Source organism: Mytilus edulis, chromosome 12 (genome assembly GCF_963676685.1).
Source record: "Mytilus edulis chromosome 12, xbMytEdul2.2, whole genome shotgun sequence".
Classification (NCBI taxonomy): domain Eukaryota; kingdom Metazoa; phylum Mollusca; class Bivalvia; order Mytilida; family Mytilidae; genus Mytilus; species Mytilus edulis.
This window is the reverse complement of record NC_092355.1, coordinates 81549679-81574003: the sequence shown is the minus strand read 5'-3', so window position 1 is coordinate 81574003 and position 24325 is coordinate 81549679. Positions and strand designations below refer to the sequence as shown.

General features: G+C 35.3%; 1 protein-coding gene across 2 annotated transcripts in view; it reads right to left on the bottom strand.

The window, feature by feature from the left end:
* LOC139499212 (uncharacterized) overlaps positions 1 to 24325 on the bottom strand; it is a 90630-nt gene that overhangs the window by 50218 nt on the left and 16087 nt on the right. For both annotated transcript variants that reach the window (XM_071287889.1, XM_071287888.1), the window contains exons 2-7: positions 14882 to 14947; positions 11596 to 11661; positions 9414 to 9490; positions 5760 to 5842; positions 4991 to 5014; positions 2477 to 2560 (exon numbers count right to left, since the gene is read on the bottom strand). In XM_071287889.1, coding sequence (XP_071143990.1) covers positions 2477 to 2560; positions 4991 to 5008 — 102 coding nt within the window. In that variant the 5' untranslated portion in view covers positions 5009 to 5014; positions 5760 to 5842; positions 9414 to 9490; positions 11596 to 11661; positions 14882 to 14947. The remainder of the gene's footprint in view (positions 1 to 2476; positions 2561 to 4990; positions 5015 to 5759; positions 5843 to 9413; positions 9491 to 11595; positions 11662 to 14881; positions 14948 to 24325) is intronic.

Below are 24325 nucleotides of genomic sequence, written 5' to 3'. Positions count from 1 at the left end.
GCTAGTGTACAATCTGTTATGTTCTGAAGTAATTTGTTGTTGTGTGTTTTATATTTCTGATGTACAATTTGTTCTGTTCTGAAGTAACTTGTGGTTGTGTGTTTTATACTGCTGGTGCACAATCTGTTATGTTCAGAAGTAACTTATGGTTGTGTGCTTTATACTGCTAATGTACAATCTGTTATGTTCTGAAGTAACTTGTATTTGTATGTTTATACTGCTTATGTATAATCTGTTATGTTCTGAGTAACTTGTGGTTGTGTGTTTTATACTGCTAATGTACAATCTGTTATGTTCTGAAGTAACTTGTAGTTGTGTGTTTTATACTGCTGGTGCACAATCTGTTATGTTCTGAAGTAACTTGCAGTTGTGTGTTTTATACTGCTAATGTACAATCTGTTATGTTCTGAAGTAACTTGTAGTTGTGTGTTTTATACTGCTGGTGCACAATCTGTTATGTTCTGAAGTAACTTGTGGTTGTGTGTTTTATACTACACATGTACAATCTGTTATGTTCTGAAGTAACTTGCACTTGTATATTTTATACTGCTGGTGTACTATCTGTTATGTTCTGAAGTCATTTGTGGTTGCGTGTTTTATACTGCTGGTGCACAATCTGTTATGTTCTGAAGTAACTTGTAGTTGTGTGTTTTATACTGCTGGTGTACTATCTGTTATGTTCTGAAGTAACTTGTGGTTGTGTGTTTTATACTGCTAATGCACAATCTGTTATGTTCTGAAGTTACTTGCAGTTGTGTTTTATACTACAGGTGTACAATCTGTTATATTCTGAAGTAACTTGCAGTTATGTGTTTTATACTGCTTATGTACAATCTGTTATGTTCTGAAGTAATTTGTTGTTGTGTGCTTCATATGTCTTATGTACAATTTGTTCTGTTCTGAAGTAACTTGCAGTTGTGTTTTGTACTGCAGGTGTACAATCTGTTATGTTTTGAAGTAATTTGTTGTTGTGTGTTTTATATTTCTGATGTACAATTTGTTCTGTTCTGAGTAACTTGTAGATGTGTGTTTTTTTACTGTTTATGTACAATTCGTTCTGTTATGAAGTAACTTGTAGTTGTGTGTTTTAAACTGCTGGTGTACAATTTGTTATGGTCTGAAGTAATTTGTAGTTGTGTGTTTTATATTTCTTATGTACAATTTATTCTGTTCTGCAGTAACTTGTAGTTGTGTGTTTTATACTGCTGGTGTACAATTTGTTATGGTCTGAAGTAATTTGTAGTTGTGTGTTTTATATTTCTTATGTACAATTTATTCTGTTCTGAAGTAACTTGTAGTTGTGTGTTTTATACTGCTGGTGTACAATTTGTTCTGTTCTGAAGTAACTTGTAGTTGTGTGTTTTTTTACTGCTTACGTACAGTCTGTTATGTTCTGAAGTAACTTGTAGTTGTGTGTTTTATATTTCTTATTTACAATTTGTTCTGTTCTGAAGTAACTTGTAGTTGTGTGTTTTATACTGCTGGTGTACAATCTGTTGTGTTCTGAAGTAATTTGTTGTTGTGTGTTTTATATTTCTGATGTACACTTTGTTCTGTTCTGAAGTAACTTGTAGTTGTGTGTTTTATACTGCTGGTGTACAATCTGTTCTGTTCTGAAGTAACTTGTAGTTGTGTGTTTTATACTGCTAATGTACACTCTGTTATGTTCTGAAGTAATTTGTAGTTGTGTGTTTTATATTTCTTATTTACAATTCGTTCTGTTCTGAAGTAACTTGTAGTTGTGTGTTTTATACTGCTTGTGTACAATCTGTTATGTTCTGAAGTAACTTGTAGTCGCGTGTTTTATACTGCCTATGTACAATCTGTTATGTTCTGAAGTAATTTGTTGTTGTGTGTTTTATACTGCTTGTGTAAAATTTGATCTGTTCTGGAGTAACTTGTAGTTGTGTGTTTTATACTGCTTGTGTACAATTTGTTCTGTTCTGAAGTAACTTGTAGTTGTGTGTTTTATACTGCTTGTGTACAATCTGTTATGTTCTGAAGTAACTTGTAGTTGTGTGTTTTATACTGCCTATGTACAATCTGTTATGTTCTGAAGTAATTTGTTGTTGTGTGTTTTATACTGCTTGTGTAAAATTTGATCTGTTCTGGAGTAACTTGTAGTTGTGTGTTTTATACTGCTTGTGTACAATTTGTTCTGTTCTGAAGTAATTTGTAGAACTTTGTTTCTTTTATACTGCTTATGTACAATCTGTTATGTTCTGAAGCAACTTGTTTTTTTATTTTTTATACTTCTGTTCTTATAGTTCTAAAGTAAATTGTTGTTGTGTGTTTATGTACAATATTCAACATTTTGAAGTTACTTGTAGTTTTCACTGTTTCACTGTGCTTTAATTTTAAGTAACATGCAGTTTTGTGTCTTTTTTGTTCATGTACCATAAAAGGCTGTATCTTTAAATGATTTTTCTATGAATTATTAAAATAAGGAAGTTTTGAATGTGACTATTTTACTTACATTTTGATAATCAATGTCTGCTTTATTCTCTAGGCATATTTTCACATCTTCTTTATCTCCCTTTCTAGCAGCTGTAAGAAGTTTCTGTAAGTATAACATAGAAATTACATTTAATCTTGATAATCAATGTCTGCACCATTCTGTAGACACAATGTTAAGGCTTCTATATCTCTATCCCCAGCAGCTGTAGAAAGTTTCTGTAAGTAAACCATAATAAAAATAGATTGTAATGAATGTCCTTACTGTTAAATTAGGTAATAATTATGTATTCTTCTGTTTAGCAATGACTACATAAATCAGTAGTATCCTTCCTTCAAATAACAGACAGAGTGGAATTCTTTTAATAGCATATAATTGTTGGGATTTATGCATTTTATATTATCAAGAAAAACACCAAGAGTGCACACGATGAAATGTCTCGCCTTCTTTACTAATTATTCATATTATGTTGATAGTCCTAAATAAAAAGCTTTATCACAACTGTCACATAAACTTAACATTAACCAAGAAAACTAAACATTGACCAATGAACCATGAAAATGAGGTCAAGGCATGTACAGCTAACAATTCTTCCAAACAACAGATATAGTTGACCTATTGGTTATAGTTTAAGAAAATCAGACCAAAACACAAAAACTTAACACTGAGCAATGAACTGTGAAAATGAGGTCAAGATCAAATAAAACCTGTGCGATTGACATATACACCATAAAATATTTCCATACAACAAATATAGTTGACATATTGCATAAAGTATTAAATAAAAAGACCAAAACTAAAAAACTGAACTTTGACCAGTGAACCATGAAAATGAGGTCACGGTCAGATGACACCTGCCAGCTAGACATGTACACCTTACAATCATTCCATACACCAAATATGGTAGACCTATTGCATACAGAATAAGAAAACAGACCAAAACACAAAAACCTTACTGTAACCACTGAACAATCAAAATGAGTTCAAGGTCAGAAAACACCTGTCATTTGGACATATACACTTTACAGTCCTTCCATACACTGAATATACTAGATCTATTGCTTATAGTATCTGCGATATGGACCTGACCACCAAAACTTAACCTTGTTCACTGATTCATGAAATGAGGTCGAGTAAAAACTGTCTAACAGGCATGAAGACCTTGCAAGGTACACACATACCAAATATAGTAATCCTATTACTTATAATAAGAGAGAATTTAACATTACAAAAAATATTTTTTTCAAGTAGTCACTGAACCATGGAAATGAGGTGAAGGACATTGGACATGTGACTGACGGAAACTTCATAACATGAGGCATCTATATACAAAGTATGAAGCATCCAGGTTTTCAACCTTCTAAAATATGAAGCTTTTAAGATGATATCCGTCGTCGGATCACTATCCCTATGTCGAGCTTTCTGTGACTTAAGCCACAGGCTCGACAAAAATTGTTAACCTTTAAAAAATTATTTTTTTATAGAATCATGGACTAGATTTGGCATATCCTTGATTTTTCTTTCTTGTAGTATTTTCTGGACTTTGACCTTTGTCCTTTTAAAGACATGTAATACACTTAGTCCTTTAGTTGCCCCTACTTTTGTCCTTTTAAAGACATGTAGTTGTGTTTTTCATTCACTAAGTCCTTTAATTGCCTTTTAAAGACATGTAGTTGTGTTTCCTTCACTTTGCCCCTAGGTACTTTCTCATCCTTTTTCATATCAGCTAGTAGAAATCTCTCTATTAACTTAAAGAGATACAGATATAAATGTATGTAGACTGAATAAATGTAGATGTGGGATATAATAAAGCAATGAGAATGTAACCTAACAAGACAAAAACTGTGTTGCATCAGTCAGCTCTTTATACCATAAAATAGATTGGTCTTATTCAACTCACATGAACTTAACAATGGCAAGGGGAGATAACTTCTGTATTTTATTTTTTTTTATGTACAAAAATTGTCCCAATATTTTTTTCAAATAACTCTATAGACCTACTTAGAGTTACAAATAAACAAGGATTCTGAAGGTACTTCATAAATAATACACTATCTCCCACTTTAAAAATCTCCCCCCCCCCCTTTCCCACCTCCCTCAAAAGCTGTCCATCCCCTCCTACATCATGTACATTCATACTTGAAAAATATTCGCTAAATTTCTTAAACTGCATTTTTGTTTGTTTTGTTTAGTTACTGAATACTGATTCAAATGCTGTGTGTCACCAGTGTATCTAATTGTACACTAAGGCCAAATAAAAAAGTATGTGTGGTTCCAGTTACATCTGAAAATAAGTTAGGGTAGGTAGGCAGGGATTTTTTTTATTTTATGTTTTTTCTTTACAATGAGTCTATGGGAGCAACATTCTGACTTTAACAGTGCTTAATGAAAAATGACAATAAAATCTTTAGGGTAGGCTTTTTTTAAGCCGCAAAAGTAGGGACGGTAGGGTTACTGGAACCACACATATATTTTTATTTGGCCTAATGGGGAACAAAACTACAAATGACAAGGAGACTTTTAAGTAAATCTTACCTCATTCCAACTTTCCATTATAGCCTAAAAATAGAAAAGAATAATTATAGTCAATATATACTGTTGAGTTTTAATTGAGGTATTTGTGTTATTGCCAATTGAAGCATGATCACTATGAGTGGTAAAATACTGACTTAATATTTTTATCTTCTTATTTCATTCAAATAATATATTATACGATATTCCCGTGCTTGCATTTCCTATCATGATTTTCTTGATAGAGGGTTACTGCTCACAAGGAAGCTATTAAACCAAGAGTTCCAAATGGTGAAGTTGAAATCATCCCTTCGTAAATTTTACGGACGCCATCACGAGTTGGTTGACCGTTATGGAATAACCGTTTCACAAATGATATCGGATATGTTCCTTACGTCGTAACTACAATCCCCTTCACTTTCATGAATGTGACCTACCGAATTAGACTATTAACCGGATTTGTAATCACGTAAGCAACACGACGGGTGCCACATGTGGAGCAGGATCTGCTTACCCTTCCGGAGCACCTGAGATCACCCCTAGTTTTTGGTGGGGTTCGTGTTGTTTATTCTTTAGTTTTCTATGTTGTGTCATGTGTACTATTGTTTTTCTGTTTGTCTTTTTCATTTTTAGCCATCGCGTTGTCAGTTTGTTTTAGATTTATGAGTTTGACTGTCCCTTTGGTATCTTTCGTCCCTCTTTTATAGCATCGAAACAGTCATTTATCTCAACTTTTCTGCACTATTTAAAGTTAATGAACTGAACTCAAAACCTTAAAAATCTAATCACATACCTAAATAAGGTACAAATGTATTCTACAAGCAGGGTGTGACTTTTTCCATCGAACACCAGAACATCTATTGCACTTTTCCAGATCTAAAAATTCCAAAAGTTTTATTTACCAGCATTAAGACACACATAAAGAACAATATTAAATATCATATTGCAGCATCTCCAAACACTGTCTATGATCAACTAGAACAGTCACATTAAATTCAATCATGTTTTTTTTATTCTGTATGTGCCTGTCCACAGCCAGGACCTATAACGTAGTGGCTGTAGTTAGAAGCTGTGTACCATATTTGTGTTTCCTTCATTGTTGTAGTAGGCTGTTCGTTTTTCTTTTGAAATGTTTCACATTTTATCGTACCAAGGCTTTTTATAGATGATTATATGGTATGTGTTTTGCTCATTGTTGAAGGCTGTTGGACGACCTGCAATTGTTTATATCTTTGTCCTATGGTCTAGGATTAATTGTATCATTGTTAATCATACCACATCTCCTAATTATTATATGGTATGGGTTTTGCTCATTGTTGAAGGCTGTTGGACGACCTGTAATTGTTTATATCTTTGTCCTATGGTCTAGGATTAATTGTATCATTGTTAATCATACCACATCTCCTAATTATTATATGGTATGGGTTTTGCTCATTGTGGAAGGCTGTTGGACAAACTGCAATTGTTTATATCATTATTCTTTAGTCTAGGGATACGTGTATCATTGTTATTCATCACATTAACTTTCATGAATATTTTCTTTATACAATGAATTTGAATAATTTCAAACTATTGGGTAACAGAAAGAAGTTGCACAGTATAAACAACAAGAATGTGTCCTAAGTACACGGATGCCCATTCCGCATTATAATTTTCTATGTTCAGTGGACCGTGAACTGAAAGTAATCTCTAATTTGGCATTAAAATTAGAAAGATCATATCATAAGGAACATGTGTACTAAGTTTCAAGTTCATTGGACTTCAAGTTCATCAAAAACTTTAACTTGAAGCAGGACAGATGGACCCACAGATCAAAAAACATAATGCCCATAAATGGGACATAAAAATTGCTAACATTCTACAAATCAACATTTTCAAGCTGTTCATCAAATACAAAATCATTCCCTTCCATAGAAACCAAGAAAAAGAAATTTTCATTGTACAATGAGTGTTGTATAATTTCAAACTATCAACCAATAGGATGTGGCTGTATGACAGATGTGAAAACAGGAAGTAGCTGTATTACAGATATGAGAACAGGAAGTGGATGTATGACAGATGCGAAACCAGGAAGTGGATGTATTACAGATGTGAAAACAGGAAGTGGCTGTATGGCAGATGTGAAAACAGGAAGTGACTGTATGGCAAATGTGAAAAAACGAAGTGACTGTATGGTAGATCTGAAAAAAGGAAGTGACTGTATGGCAGATGTGAAAAAAAGGAAGTGGCTGTATGGCAGATGTGAAAACAGGAAGTGACTGTATGGCAGATGTGAAAAAAGAAAGTGACTGTATGGCAGATGTGAAAACAGGAAGTGACTGTATGGCAGATGTGAAAACATGAAGTGGCTGTATGACAAATATTAGAACAGGAAGTGGATGTATGACAGATGTGAAACCAGGAAGTGGATGTATTACAGATGTGAAAACAGGAAGTGGCTGTATGGCAGATGTGAAAACAGGAAGTGACTGTATGGCAGATGTGAAAAAAGGAAGTGGCTGTATGGCAGATGTGAAAAAAGGAAGTGACTGTATGGCAGATGTGAAAAAAAGGAAGTGGCTCTATGGCAGATGTGAAAACAGGAAGTGACTGTATGGCAGATGTGAAAAAAGGAAGTGACTGTATGGCAGATGTGAAAACAGGAAGTGGCTGTATGGCAGATGTGAAAAAAGGAAGTGACTGTATGGCAGATGTGAAAAAAGGAAGTGACTGTATGGCAGATGTGAAAACAGGAAGTGACTGTATGGCAGATGTGAAAACATGAAGTGGCTGTATGACAAATATGAGAACAGGAAGTGGATGTATGACAGATGTGAAACCAGGAAGTGGATGTATTACAGATGTGAAAACAGGAAGTGGCTGTATGGCAGATGTGAAAACAGGAAGTGACTGTATGGCAGATGTGAAAAAAGGAAGTGGCTGTATGGCAGATGTGAAAAAAGGAAGTGGCTGTATGGCATATGTGAAAACTACTTACTCTGACTCTGTATTGATTTACCTCATTTTGGAGAAGCAGCAAATATTACTTTTCAAGTCTTTGGTTGAACTGTCCAGGGTTCAAACCCACCACCTCCCACACTAAAAGTTAACACAATACCACAACACCATGAAGATCTTTGGTTGAACTGTCCAGAGTTTAAACCCACCACCTCCCACACTAAAGGTTAACACAATACCACAACACCGTGAAGATCTTTGGTTGAACTGTCCAGGCTTTAAACCCACCACCTCCCACACTAAAAATTAACACAATACTACAACACCGTGATGATCTTTGGTTGAACTGTCCAGGGTTCAAACCCACCACCTCCCACACTAAAAGTTAACACAATACCACAACACCGTGAAGATCTTTGGTTGAACTGTCCAGGGTTCAAACCCACCACCTCCCACACTAAAGGTTAACACAATACCACAACACCGTGAAGATCTTTGGTTGAACTGTCCAGGGTTTAAACCCACCACCCCTCACACTAAAAGTTAACACAATACCACAACACCGTGAAGATCTTTGGTTGAACTGTCCAGGGTTCAAACCCACCACCTCTCACACTAAAAGTTAACACAATACCACAACACCGTGAAGATCTTTGGTTGAACTGTCCAGGGTTCAAACCCACCACCTCCCACACTAAAGGTGAACACAATACCACAACACCGTGAAGATCTTTGGTTGAACTGTCCAGGGTTTAAACCCACCACCTCCCACACTAAAGGTTAACACAATACCACAACACCGTGAAGATCTTTGGTTGAACTGTCCAGGGTTTAAACCCACCACCTCCCACACTAAAAGTTAACACAATACCACAACACCGTGAAGATCTTTGGTTTAACTGTTCAGGGTTTAAACCCACCACCTCTCACACTAAAAGTTAACACAATACTACAACACCGTGAAGATCTTTGGTTTAACTGTTCAGGGTTTAAACCCACCACCTCTCACACTAAAAGTTAACACAATACTACAACACCGTGAAGATCTTTGGTTGAACTGTCCAGGGTTCAAACCCACCACCTCCCACACTAAAGGTGAACACAATACTACAACACCGTGAAGATCTTTGGTTGAACTGTTCAGGGTTCAAACCCACCACCTCCCACATTAAAGGTTAACACAATACCACAACACCGTGAAGATCTTTGGTTTAATTGTCCAGGGTTTAAACCCACCACCTCCCACACTAAAGGTGAACACAATACCACAACACCATGAAGATCTTTGGTTTAACTGTTCAGGGTTCAAACCCACCACCTCCCACACTAAAGGTTAACACAATACCACAACACCGTGAAGAACTTTGGTTTAACTGTCCAGGGTTCAAACCCACCACCTCCCACACTAAAAGTTAACATAATACCACAACACCGTGAAGATCAAAGAGGCAGTCTTTATGGATTGATTTGTTTTGTTCTCTTAAAAAAACATATATTATACAATACTTACTAATAAATAAATACTGATGAATGTACTTCTGAGGTCAGCCTAATTTATAAGTAACGTTGTGTCGTCATCTAAAGCATCTGTGAAAAATAACTATAAATCATATATACTTGTTTAAGCCCGATATATATGTAAAATTGAAGTATGACTAACAAATACTTCATTCGTACTTGTTATGAATGTTTCTTATAAACATATCAATGTGTGTGTGTTATCTCCCTGTTTCAATAAAATAAACTTACAGTTATAAGTTATATGGTTCGCTATTGACCCCCTACGGATCCGTAGAGGGTTAGTAAAATCCAAAGGGGCTGAGGCCAAAGGGGGTAAGTAGTGAACCATATATATGATATAACGAATTTATCGCACATGGGACTTTTCCTGCTGTGTTTTGTATAAAAATAAACAATGAAATACAACAACATCAATAGATGACGTCACCATTAAAAATAGACAGACGTCATGAACCCATATGAAATTTACTAACCCCATACAGATCCATAGGGGTCACCATGTGACAGCGTTAAACCAATCACATCATAATTTACCCGTGGTGCGATAAAAAGGTATAATGTGCAATTATTTCCTTAACATGAATAAATCCTAGATTTAATGGCCCGCTTCATGAAAATGAAGACCTTATCATATGAGGTTATTTTTGAATCGTTGACTATATATTGACCTGTACACATCTCCATTCTTGCTTTGTTGGGTTGCTGTCATTGACATATATCTCACTTTATTTTTCTATAGCACAAGTTCAATGCTTATATTTGAAGACAAATAACATTGTAATGATGTTATCACATTCTTTGTGTCTTGTTTACTATAAAGACATTGGTGGTATTTTGAATGTAAAAACTATATGTTGATTATCTCCCCTTATAGAGTTTGAATATTTTACATTATCTCCCCTTATAGAGTTTGAACATTTTACTTTAACTCTTCTTTTAAAGTTTGGACATTTTACATTATCTCCCTGATAGAGTTTGAATATTTTACATTATCTCCCCTGATAGAGTTTGAATATTTTACATTATCTCCACTTATAGAGTTTAAGGAAGTACACCACTAATTCATGGTCCCATTGCTTTCTATGTTAAATTCTTCCGTTTCAAGAAGGCACACCCCTTTTGTTTTAAGTTCAAATAAAGTGGCAATCATTGCATTTCAAAGCAACACTTTATGGTGTTTTCTACTGAAAAAATCAACATACCTTTAATTGCATATAAGAAAGAACTGGTTCCCGGAATTTCGGATGTACCAAAACAGGCACTTCAGATCTGACAAACAGACAAAATGAACCCTCTTTTTAAAATTTGATGCAGTTTTTTTAATATTCAAAATTAAAAGTCCAAAAGTGTTCTACAATGATCACCAGTCCATCAGCTTTCATTTCATACCAACAATACCTAAATATTCTACATATTTTGAAAGTTACACTCATGCGTAGGAACTATTTTGTGTTAAATATGTACTACTTTCTGGTATGTGCTTTATGGCCTGGCCTTAATTAGTGGTGTTACACCTTAAACATTTTACCTTATCTCCCCTTAGGGATGACATCAAAAGATCGATGTAGGATAAAAAACTTAAATCAAATAGTTTGGGGGTGGGGGGTCAACATTGCTGCAAGTTTTGTTAATCTAAAATCGATTTTACATATATCCATATAGGTAAATCAATTTTTCCCAAATTAAGTTAAGAAGGGGGTACGGGGTTAGCGAAAAAATTATGTGAATTAAGTTTTTTATTCTACATTGAACTTTTGATGTCGTCCCTTATAGAGTTTGAACATTTAACATTATCTCCCCTTACAGAGTTTGAATATTTTACATTATCTCCCCTTTTAGAGTTTAAACATTTTACCTTATCTCCCCTTATAGAGTTTGAACATTTAACATTATCTCCCCTTACAGAGTTTGAATATTTTACATTATCTCCCCCTATAGAGTTTAAACATTTTACATTATCTCCCCTTACCATGCTTATAGAGTTTGAATATTTTACATTATCTCCCCCTATAGAGTTTGAACATTTTACATTATCTCCCCTAACCATGCTTATAGACTATAGAGTTTGAACAATTCACATTATCTTCCCCTATAGAGTTTGAACATTTTACATTTGAATCAAATTTCAATAGTAAATGATCCTATATAGTTCACATATAATGTACACTTACCTATAATAACAACTTGGCTGGACAAGGATCACATTAACTATAATAACATCTTGACTGGACAAGGATCTAATAAATACAAATAATAGATGTTTAAACTAAAAATATGGCTAAAAAAGAAAAAGAAATACAACAAAACACAAAACACAAAATTAACAATGAAAGACTGAGCAGGAAACACATCAAAAGTTTGGGTTATCTCAGGTGCTCCACATGTGGCACTTGTGTTGCTCATTAACCCATCAAAAGTTGGGGTTATCTCAGGTGCTCCACATGTGGCACTTGTGTTGCTCATTAACCCATCAAAAGTTGGGGTTATCTCAGGTTCTCCACATGTGGCACTTGTGTTGCTCATTAACCCATCAAAAGTTGGGGTTATCTCAGGTGCTCCACATGTGGCACTTGTGTTGCTCATTAACCCATCAAAAGTTGGGGTTATCTCAGGTGCTCCACATGTGGCACTTGTGTTGCTCATTAACCCATCAAAAGTTGGGGTTATCTCAGGTGCTCCACATGTGGCACTTGTGTTGCTCATTAACCCATCAAAAGTTATGGTTATCTCAGGTGCTCCACATGTGGCACTTGTGTTGCTCATTAACCCATCAAAAGTTGGGGTTATCTCAGGTGCTCCACATGTGGCACTTGTGTTGCTCATTAACCCATCAAAAGTTGGGGTTATCTCAGGTGCTCCACATGTGGCACTTGTGTTGCTCATTAACCCATCAAAAGTTATGGTTATCTCAGGTGCTCCACATGTGGCACTTGTGTTGCTCATTAACCCATCAACAGTTAGGGTTATTTCAGGTGCTCCACATGTGGCACTTGTGTTGCTCATTAACCCATCAAAAGTTTGGGTAATCTCAGGTGCTCCACATGTGGCACTTGTGTTGCTCATTAACCCATCAAAAGTTGAGGTTATCTCAGGTGCTCCACATGTGGCACTTGTGTTGCTCATTAACCTATCAAAAGTTGGGGTTATCTCAGGTGCTCCACATGTGGCACTTGTGTTGCTCAGTAACCCATCAAAAGTTGGGGTTATCTCAGGTGCTCCACATGTGGCACTTGTGTTGCTCATTAACCCATCAAAAGATAGGGTTATCTCAGGTGCTCCACATGTGGCACTTGTGTTGCTCATTAACCCATCAACAGTTAGGGTTATTTCAGGTGCTCCACATGTGGCACTTGTGTTGCTCATTAACCCATTAAAAGTTGGGGTTATCTCAGGTGCTCCACATGTGGCACTTGTGTTGCTCATTAACCCATAGAAAGTTTGGGTTACTTCAGGTGCTCCACATGTGGCACTTGTGTTGCTCATTAACCCATCAAAAGTTTGGGTTATCTCAGGTGCTCCACATGTGGCACTTGTGTTGCTCATTAACCCATCAAAAGTTTGGGTTATTTCAGGTGCTCCACATGTGGCACTTGTGTTGCTCATTAACCCATCAAAAGTTGGGGTTATCTCAGGTGCTCCACATGTGGCACTTGTGTTGCTCATTAACCCATCAAAAGTTGGGGTTATCTCAGGTGCTCCACATGTGGCACTTGTGTTGCTCATTAACCCATCAAAAGTTGGGGTTATCTCAGGTGCTCCACATGTGGCACTGGTGTTGCTCATTAACCCATCAAAAGTTGGGGTTATCTCAGGTGCTCCACATGTGGCACTTGTGTTGCTCATTAACCCATCAAAAGTTTGGGTTATCTCAGGTGCTCCACATGTGGCACTTGTGTTGCTCATTAACCCATCAAAAGTTTGGGTTATCTCAGGTGCTCCACATGTGGCACTTGTGTTGCTCATTAACCCATCAAAAGTTGGGGTTATCTCAGGTGCTCCACATGTGGCACTTGTGTTGCTCATTAACCCATCAAAAGTTGGGGTTATCTCAGGTGCTCCAGATGTGGCACTTGTGTTGCTCATTAACCCATCAAAAGTTAGGGTTATCTCAGGTGCTCCACATGTGGCACTTGTGTTGCTCATTAACCCATCAAAAGTTAGGATTATCTCAGGTGCTCCACATGTGGCACTTGTGTTGCTCATTAACCCATCAAAAGTTGGGGTTATCTCAGGTGCTCCACATGTGGCACTTGTGTTGCTCTTTAACCCATCAAAAGTTGGGGTTATCTCAGGTGCTCCACATGTGGCACTTGTGTTGCTCATTAACCCATCAAAAGTTGGGGTTATCTCAGGTGCTCCCAATGTGGCACTTGTGTTGCTCATTAACCCATCAAAAGTTGGGGTTATCTCAGGTGCTCCACATGTGGCACTTGTGTTGCTCATTAACCCATCAAAAGTTAGGGTTATCTCAGGTGCTCCACATGTGGCACTTGTGTTGCTCATTAACCCATCAAAAGTTGGGGTTATCTCAGGTGCTCCACATGTGGCACTTGTGTTGCTCATTAACCCATCAAAAGTTTGGGTTATCTCAGGTGCTCCACATGTGGCACTTGTGTTGCTCATTAACACATCAAAAGTTAGGGGTTATCTCAGGTGCTCCACATGTGGCACTTGTGTTGCTCATTAATAAGTACACACTCAGTGATAGTTCTAATTTAAAGATAGTTTTCAATGGTTGAATACAATGTTGACCTCTTTCATTGAATGGTTGCTGTCTCATTGACATTAACATCCAATCTGTCATTCCTACACCACAAGTGACTTCTTAAAAACTCTTACTCTTTAAGCAACTCACATTGTAATGATTGCAATGTTTTGTTTAGTTTTGACTACCAAATGCTGTTTTGACTACCCAATGCTGCATGCACTTCATTTTTTGTAATCATGTCATGTTATTTTTTGTTTCCAATTTATTTAACAAAAGTTGGTAAGTGCAAAATGTTAATCCTGTTTAAGGTGGTACCTGACACTACAGGGAGATAACTGTAAAATCAGCAGAGTGTTTTAATGACGTTGTGTTTATAAGGGAGTATCAAGCTTCTCAATGATCAAAATAAGTGTTTGTCAAACTGCTATATTTTATAACTAGTGTAATTTTTCTGATTAAACGGTTGGTTCACATTTTTTGAAATTTTTATATTTTTGTCAAAGGGTCAAAGTAAAATATTTGTCAAAATACCTAGAAAATTAAACGAGCCAAATTAAATTTAGTTAAAGCGTTAGGTACCACCTTAAAAAGAATTTTAAAAAAAGCACTGCTGAAATGTTACTTAGAATGAACCAGCTAGCTCTTGAAGCCTTTAATAATTTTAACTTTTACAATTGAAATATATTTCTGAATTTCATTTGATGAAATAAATAACGTTCCAATACAGTTTGACTATAATGTTCACTTACCTTTACTTAGTAATAAACTGACTGGACTTAAATCAAATAAAAACGAACAGTAGATCGATCTTTAAACTGAAAATATAAAATAGCTCAATTTTAGTTTTAGATAAATATTGGTTGAACCATTTCTGAACATGTATATACCTTTTAAGCTTGTGACAAGTAACTTGTCGTGTAGATTGCCTGGTTAACTTTTTTCCATTAAAAAAAAAACTTCATACAAGAAATAATTGTAACAGGATGCTGCTACATGTACGAATCAAAGCTCCCAAACAAAGCATTCAAAATTAGTCATTCTCTGTCGCCTGACATTGGGCAAAGTACAATACAAATTGGTCTGGTCTAGTAAAGTGATATGTACAAGCGTCATCTATAGTCTGGCTCAGGGGGTCCTGTCTGCCTTAAAAACATTATATTTTTTTTACCGCTATGATTTAAATCATTTGACCAAGAAATTACATTCGATAACTGTCCATCCATTCCATTTAACATTATTCCTTAACTGACCGCTCCATTGATCATCATGTACCGCCCAAATTCCTATCCTTATGGATGTTTAACATTGTTATGCCGGCCATTTTGCCGTCTCCTGGAAACAACAGGGAGTCGTTATTGTGATTATCACTTCGACAGTTTCCGCTAAAACTAATAGCAAACATCAGCATATATCAGATGGGGAAAAGAATCTCAGATATTTATGATTGCAACCTCAACGTGGAATAATATTTTGCCAACTTAAAACGAGTTATCTCCAGTTATTAAGAAATTGACACTGTAATACAGGCAAAGTTGGGATGTAAAAGATATATAAGAATATGTGCGATGATTGTCAATGAGATAACTCTCCATCATAGTCATAATTAGTATAAGTCAACCATTATGGATCAAAGAACAGACTTAAACACAAAGCATTGGCGCTTCCAAAAATTGACTAGTATTAAACCATTAAAACGTGAAAACCAACCGTCTTATCTATATGAACCAGATGCTCCGCAGGGCGTAGCTTTATACGACCGCAGAGGTTGAACCCTGAACGGTTGGGGCAAGTATAGACACAACATTCAAGCTGGATTCAGCTCTAAATTTGGATTGTGATTAAATAGTTGACACAGCATAGGTTTCTGACACAGAATGAATGTGTTCTAATGAACTTTTTGTTTTCTCTTAGAGCAATTCACTATGCTGTTGAATATTAATCCTCTCAAAAAAATGTTTGAAGAAATTTTCTTTTTATTTATGAAATTTCAAATGAGAAAAATTGAACCCAATTTTTTTAATCACATCCCCCTTTCCCTTATTCCAAAACTAATCTCAATTAAAATTTCTAATGGAGTTTGCAACAATAACTACTCATTTAAATACATCAGAAAATATTAAGATGTAAAAAAAATGCTTGTTATCACTGAATGGTAAAGATTATTTTAATTTATCAGTTGGTAGTAAAAAGTGAACATACATTGTATATTGTATATAACAAAGATTTAAGTTGATTCTGGACAAAGAAAGATAACTCCAATTAAAAAACAATCTTGCTATTGCACAATATTTTGCAATTAGATATTTCTTGCTTACTATTCTGGTCAGTGGACAAAGAAAGATAACTCTAATTAAAAAAAAATATTGCTATTTCACAATACTTTGCAATTGAAAAGACTTGCTATTGCACAATACTTAATATAATAATTTTAGATCCTGATTTGGACCAACTTGAAAAATGGGCCCATAATCAAAAATCTAAGTACATGTTTGGATTCAGCATATCAAAGAACCCCAAGATTTCAATTTGTGTTAAAATCAAACTAAGTTTAATTTTGGACCCTTTGGACTTTAATGTAGACCAATTTGAAAACAGGACCAAAAATGAAGAATCTACATACACAGTTAGATTTGGCATATCAAAGAACCCCATTTATTCAATTTTTGATGAAATCAAACAAAGTTTAATTTTGGACCCCAATTTAGACCAACTTGAAAAGTGGGCCAATAATCAAGAATCTAAGTACATTTTTAGATTCAGCATATCAAAGAACCCAACCAATTCATTTTTTGTCAAAATCAAACTAAGTTTAATTTTGGACCCTTTGGACCTTAATGTAGACCAATAAGAAAACGGGACCAAAAGTTAAGAATCTACATACACAGTTAGATTCGGCATATCAAAGAACCCCGATTATTCAATTTTGATGAAATCAAACAAAGTTTAATTTTGGACCCTTTGGGCCCCTTATTCCTAAACTATTGGGACCAAAACTCCCAAAATCAATACCAACCTTCCTTCTATGGTCATAAACCTTGTGTTTAAATTTCATAGATTTCTATTTACTTATACTAACGTTATGGTGCGAAAACCAAGAAAAATGCTTATTTGGGTCCCTTTTTGGCCCCTAATTCCTAAACTGTTGGGTCCTTAACTCCCAAAATCAATACCAACCTTCCTTTTGTGGTCATAAACATTGTGTTTAAATTTCATTGATTTCTTTTTACTTAAACTAAAGTTAATGTGCGAAAACCAAGAATAATGCTTATTTGGGCCCTTTTTTGGCCCTTAATTCCTAAACTGTTGAAACCAAAACTCCCAAAATCAATCCCAACCTTTCTTTTGTGGTCATAAACCTTGTGTCAAAATTTCATAGATTTCTATTAACATAAACTAAAGTTATAGTGCGAAAACCAAGAAAATGCTTATTTGGGCCCTTTTTGGCCCCTAATTCCTAAAATGTTGGGACCAAAACTCCCAAAATCAATACCAACCTTCCTTTTGTGGTCATAAACCTTGTGTTAAAATTTCATAGATTTCTATTCACTTTTACTAAAGTTAGAGTGCGAAAACTAAAAGTATTCGGACGACGACGACGCCAACGACGCCAACGTGATAGCAATATACGACGAAAAAATTTTCAAATTTTGCGGTCGTATAAAAATGCATGTTTCCAATTATTTTTACAATTTACTCAAAAACGAGCACATTTATCCCACTTTTTTTTATATGACAATTGGATTGAAGTTTATTTGTCCCAACTTCTAATGAAGAAAACCACCGAAGTTTTTTTATAAACCAGATACATGTAAACATGCAGCAAAAAAGTTGGTTTTTTCAAATCAATTTCCTTAAATCAAAATGTATGTGTAGGGTTACGCGGATCCAGTGTCCTGCCTACTTTATAAATCTTATAAATGTGTTAAGAACTTTAACGGCAGGCTGTATGTTATGTCGACTGAAAGAAAAACTCAGTCCATTTATAAGTAACATACAGAAAAACAGGAAATATATTTTTACAAAATTTCCTGATACTAAGATACTATTTTTTTTTATCATAAACAATTAGCTTCTGTCCAAGTTTGGTAGAAATCCAGGATTGTTTCAGAAAGTTATTAAGATTTTAAAAACTTTACAGCCGATTGCATAGTGTGTAGACAAATGTAATATCTTTTGTTAGCTTGCTTTATAACTGAACAGTGAAGTCATTATTATGTTAGGTAATCTACCCTCCTTTAATATTAGACTAGCCCGACAGGTAACCAATCCAATGTATCTGTTTCACCAAATATATTACCTTTGTCTACACACTCAATGCAATCAGCTGTAACCACAAAGTGAATAAAATGTTAATTGGCAGGAAAACTAAGACTTTATATGATTAACATACGGACAAAAAAGTAGGTTTTTTTTTGTCGTTTTTTTTACTTCTGGATACTACCTGTATCTAATGATCACAAACAAGCTTCTGTCAAAGTATGGGAGAAATACATGATAGTTTAAGAAAGTTATCAACATTTAAAAATCTTTACCCACAGAGTGCATATTTGTGGACATCTCAACTGCCGACAAAAGAATACATGTTCAATATGTCTCCCTCGACGGCTCGACAAAAATGAGTTATTAATAAAAAATTGTAACACAAATTTTATGCAAAGTATAATTTTGTAACGAACACATTCATATGTCTTCACCGAAATTTACATATGTTTATGTTTCGAACAATGCACAAAAATGTATTATGATTGCCAATGACACAACTGTTCAAGAAAGGCCAAATCAAAAAGATGTAAGCGCCAAATATAGACAACCACACGACCTTCAACAGTGAAAAATAGTCGGTTTTAAAACGTCCCGCCCCGACATGAAAAATAAGAACCAATTCAATTGAGAAAACTAAAGGCATAAACAATTTACAAAGAAAAGGAAATGTTATAGACTTTATAAGAAACGACAGTTACTAAACTGCGTGCTTCTGACTTTGAACGTACATATAAGGAATGTAGCGAATGTGTATTTCCTTCATTGGTAATTATTTCCTATTCTCTTTTATACGTTCTTTGGCTTAAAAATACCTATCTTCATTTGGTCAGGGGACTTACTTAAATGAGTGATTTTCTAAATCACTGATTCAAGTAGCATTATTTTCATAAAGGTTGGAATTAAGAGTTGTCTTTCTTTAATAATCACCTATTTAAGTAGTACAAAATAATCACTAGAAGTGATTTAATTTTACTGTAGCTTTAAATATAGAATACTAATTATGTTTCTAAACTTATCAGAACCAACATCTGTGTTGTCCAGGATGACCAGGTCATTTCAGGTGATGACCTTGTACTGCATCTAGGATAATGACATAAAAATCACTTGTTTAAGTATCATACCTCAATTTCCTTCCCAAAAGTCACTTCTTTATGCAGAAGTCGGAGGGAATACTCCCAAATTTCTCCGAGAATTTAGGGAATGATGTCGGAGTTTCCTGGTGTCACACCAGGAAAAAACTCGGTGTATGGAGTTTGGGATGGCTTTCGCGAAAATTGTACTGTATCATTATTTTAATAACCCCCACTAATTTCAACACCCCCGAACAGTGAAATTTTTATCACAAACAGTAAAATTTTATTACATAATCTGAAAGCTGAAACCTTGAACTTTACAGGAAAAATACTCCCACTGCTGGGGAAAATCTGTCAAGAAAGTATCGATTCATTATGTAAAGCCTTTATTACAGCATTTTTTCAACTAAAATAGAATTTGCAGCTAAATGATTGCATCAAAGGCATAATCCTTGCTACTTAAAAGAAGCAAAAAATACATTTTTTTCAATTTTACTAATGAAAAGATATTATTTAAATCTATGTGTTTGAAATTTTGTTAAAATTACAAAATCAAAATTTGAGACAAAACTTCAAATTTGCTACTCAAATAAGTGATTTAAAAATCACTTACATCAGTAAGTCCCCTGACTGTGACTGGCTAGTTATTACAGTAGTAAATACTTAGACCACTCGGCCACCGAGGCCCCCTATAAAATTTGAATTTAAAGATCTAAGTATTAAGGATCATGTACAGTCAATATAAAAAAGAAGATGTGGTATGATTGTTTGATCTTTGAGAGTTCCTGGTGAAAGTTTACACAAAAAAGCGTGACGAATGCATGGAATATTTAAAGTGCTTTTTGTGTTTCTTTTTATATATATGTATGTTATGATTTCGGCCTCCTAACTTATTATAGCTCAATACATGGTTAACTTAAGGGGTTGGGATCACAATCGTTTACAAGTTTTCAAAAAGAAGGGGGTGGGTTCACCCCTCTGGACTTCTTCTATATTTCATTTGATTTATTTTATTAGCCAATTCAAAAATATATATGGTTTATCGGTGGGGATCTCAACCCTTTACAAGTTCTCAAACAAAAAGGGGGTGTGAGTGACACCTGGGGACTTGCCTTCTATTTCATTTGATTTGTTTTATTGTCCCGTACAAGAATATATATGGTTAAGGGTAGGGGATCTTGACCATTTCCAAGTTCTCAAACAAGAGGGGTGGGGCTGACCCAAAGGGACTCCCAATTTATTTCATTTGATTTGTTTTGTTGCCCCATACACAATATATATGGTTTAGGGTGGGGATCTCAACCATTTCCATGTTCTCAAACATGAAGGGGTGGAGGCTGACTTGACTCCCACTTTATTTCATTTGATTTGTTTTGTTGCCACATAAAAAAATATATATGGTTTAGGGGTGGGGATCTTGACTGTTAACAAGTTTTCAGAAAGAAAGGGTTGGGATGACTGACCCCTCTGGAGTTCCTATATATATTTCATTTGATTTATTTCATTGTCCAATACAAAAATATATATGGTTTATGGGTGGGGATCTCAACTGAAATAACTGTTAACAAGTTCTCAAACAACAAGGGGGTGGGAGTGACCCCAGGGGACTTGCCTTTTATTTCATTTGATTTGTTTTAGTGTACCATATAAGAATATATATGGTTTAGGGGTGGGGATCTTGACTGTTTTTAACTTCTCAAACATGAGGGGTTGGTTGGGGTGATCCCATGGACTAAACCTGAATTCAATTTGATTTGTTTTATGGTCCTGTGATCATTACCGAAAACCATGTGTGTCTGTCACTTACTGTTTTCAAGTTATAGTGGTCCGAGACCACAATTGTCTTCCCTTGATTTTCGTTGTCCACTAATATAGTCCCTAGTGTTGACAGTGGGTTACTTGCCATTAATTTTTATACCCCTTCCAAATATATTTCTCCATGTTTAATGCCTCAAATTGCAAGTAGGGGGTGAAATTACACTGTAAAAAAAATTGGGTCCAGAATTTTAAAGGAAAGTAGTGATTTGGTCCAGCTGAAAAAGATTAAAAATTAGTACTTCGGAAGCTGTCAAAAGATTTCAAGATGCCCTAAACATAAAATTGTCCATATTTTGAGTTAGAGCTGATGAAGTTTTCTATAATTTTGAAATAATTTGTCCCAAAAGTAGTACAGCACACTGTAAAAAATAGTTTTCAAACACCAGTACTGTATATTATCTAGAAGCAGGACACACTAAAGTAAGATAGTCTGTCTCACTTCCGGTTAAAGGCGGATGTCTTAAGAAAGTTTATTGCTAAAGCAAGCTATAGCAACCAAATTTTTCCCACGAAAGGGGGGGGGGGGGGGGGGGGGGGGGGGGGGGGCTGGATCCGCCTATGCACACAGGCCTCACTGTCAGTCAGGGGTACTACTTGTAGATTAGGGGATGTTCTAGGTTAGGGTTAGGTTTTAGGGTTAGGGCTAGTCCTATAACATATGACCTCGGGGGCATTATTTACTATTTCTATTTACTGTTCTGATAATTTTTTTTTACTATCAATGTTCGCATTCAAAAAAAATAAAAAATGAAAATATCAGTATAAAAACGTTAAAAATTGAATAAGAATGCGAAGTCATATAAATGTTATAGGACTAGGGTTAGGGCTAGTGGTGATTTATGTATTGGTTAGGGTTGGGTTTGGGGTGGGGGTAGTTAAGTATAGCTCTAAAGTATAGGGGCCCCTAAGCACAGGGGCTTGTTACAATTGCCGGGTTTACTATCCATACCAACCCCTAAAAAAACAGGGGTTCGTATGGATAGTAAACCCGGCAATTGTAACAAGCCCCTGTGCCCTAAGGTAAAAAGAAGGCCACTACACCAGCTGGGACCAGCATTTCAACTTGCACGTCTTATTTAACAAACTTCTTTGTGTATTCACAACATATTTGATATAATTATCTTTGAGTATGTTTGACAAAAACCGTTTATTCTTACCATTTCTTTCACAATCGTTACAGGAAACATACTTTGACAGCCGGCGGGAAACTATGTACTATGCATAATATATAACTCGTTTCAGGACTTGTTTCCGGAACTTTTTTTCTGATAGACTAGGACTTTTTTTTCAAGTTTTGCTGTTTAGAGAACAACACTAGGGAATATCTACAAATACTAGGTTTAATTTCAACAGACGTCATAAGAATATGCTTGATTTTTTTTCTTTCTTCGATTGATCTTTTAAAGGGTTCAGGATCACTGTGTATCATTCATCGCCACCGGCAATTGGGTACTAACGAAGCGGAAAGAAAGGAAAAAATAAATAAACAAGTCTATAATTCCTTCAATTTAGACTATTTCTAGCGGTTTGATGAGGGTATCGCTTCTGAAACGATTTACTGATATAAAGCTTTAATTTTTTATACCAAAAAGAAGCAAACAAATACAAGATTTTCAGTGTTTTATACTCCAAAACGGTGCACTTAGTACCAGAAAATTTATCCGTCCTACCGTTGGCAAAATACTTAACTAATTTTTATTCTTTTTCCTGGCAAATCTTTTGATTATGATAGTGAATTCATATTTACGTTGTGAGCGCTGACTTCATATAATGTTGTGACCACTGCATATAATGTTTGGACCACTGCCGCGTATAATGTTGTGAGCACTTCATATAATGTTCGGTGAGCACTGCATATAATGCTGTGAGCACTGCATATAATTATGTGAGCACTGCATATAATGATGTGAACACTGCATATAATGCTGATCATTAACATAAGGCAGTCATGGCGTTCCATAATTTCCCCGTTTTCCTCAACTTAGTTTATTCGTTTGCTTTACAGATAAACAAAATATAAATAATATGAAACCTGCATGGATTAGTTTTTATTCATGTTTTGTTCACCTTAGAATTTACTGAAAAGAACATCCCGTAATCCAGTTTTGACAGTATTGAGAGACGGTAGGACCAATAAAACGTGCCTTCATGTAAACGGCGAAAACGCCAGTCCAATTTCCCCGTATCGGCGTAAAAAAACTAAAATTCAATATTACTAGAATAACATAAACCGATATAGTTATATCCAAATTACCGTATCCATAACATTAAAAGGTAGCATGTGGCAAAAAGAAAAATTAAAAATGATTTTCCTAAAATAACATAAAATGACATAGGTACCCCAATATCCATTGAATTCAGATGACAACAAATATCATTATCCGATGTTACTGGAGGTGAAATGGCAGAGAGATCCCAATATACCCTGTTCAACGCTGAAAATTGACATTTAGCTCCGACACCGCAATAAAACGGTTTGAAATCAAACCGTGACATCTTCAATCTATGCTGAATTTTAACAAGTAAATTAAAGTGAAAACAAGAGAACCAAGATGGAAAACATGTATAGTTATCAGATAAGGAATCCGTTCCCGATTCCTTTCAGCAAGCTTTAATATACGCACATCAGTATTTTACCCAAACGTAAGACGTGTTCTTCTGCTTGTAATAACTCTCTAAGTGAAGAGTGTTTGCTGTGACGTGTTCTTCTGTTTGTAATAACTCTCCCAGTGAAGAGTGTTTGCTGTAAGACGTGTTCTTCTGTTTGTATAAACTTTCCCAGTGAAAAGTGTTTGCTGTACTTAAGACGTGTTCTTCTGTTTGTAATAACTCTCCCAGTGAAGAGTGTTTGCTGTAAGACGTGTTCTTCTGCTTGTAATAACTCTCCCAGTGAAGATTGTTTGATGTAAGGCGTGATCTTCTGTTTGTAATAACTCTAGCTCCCAGGGAAGTGTGTTTGCTGTAAGACGTGTTCTTCTGTTTGTAATAACTCTCCCAGTGAAGAGTGTTTGCTGTAAGACGTGTTCTTCTGTTTGTATT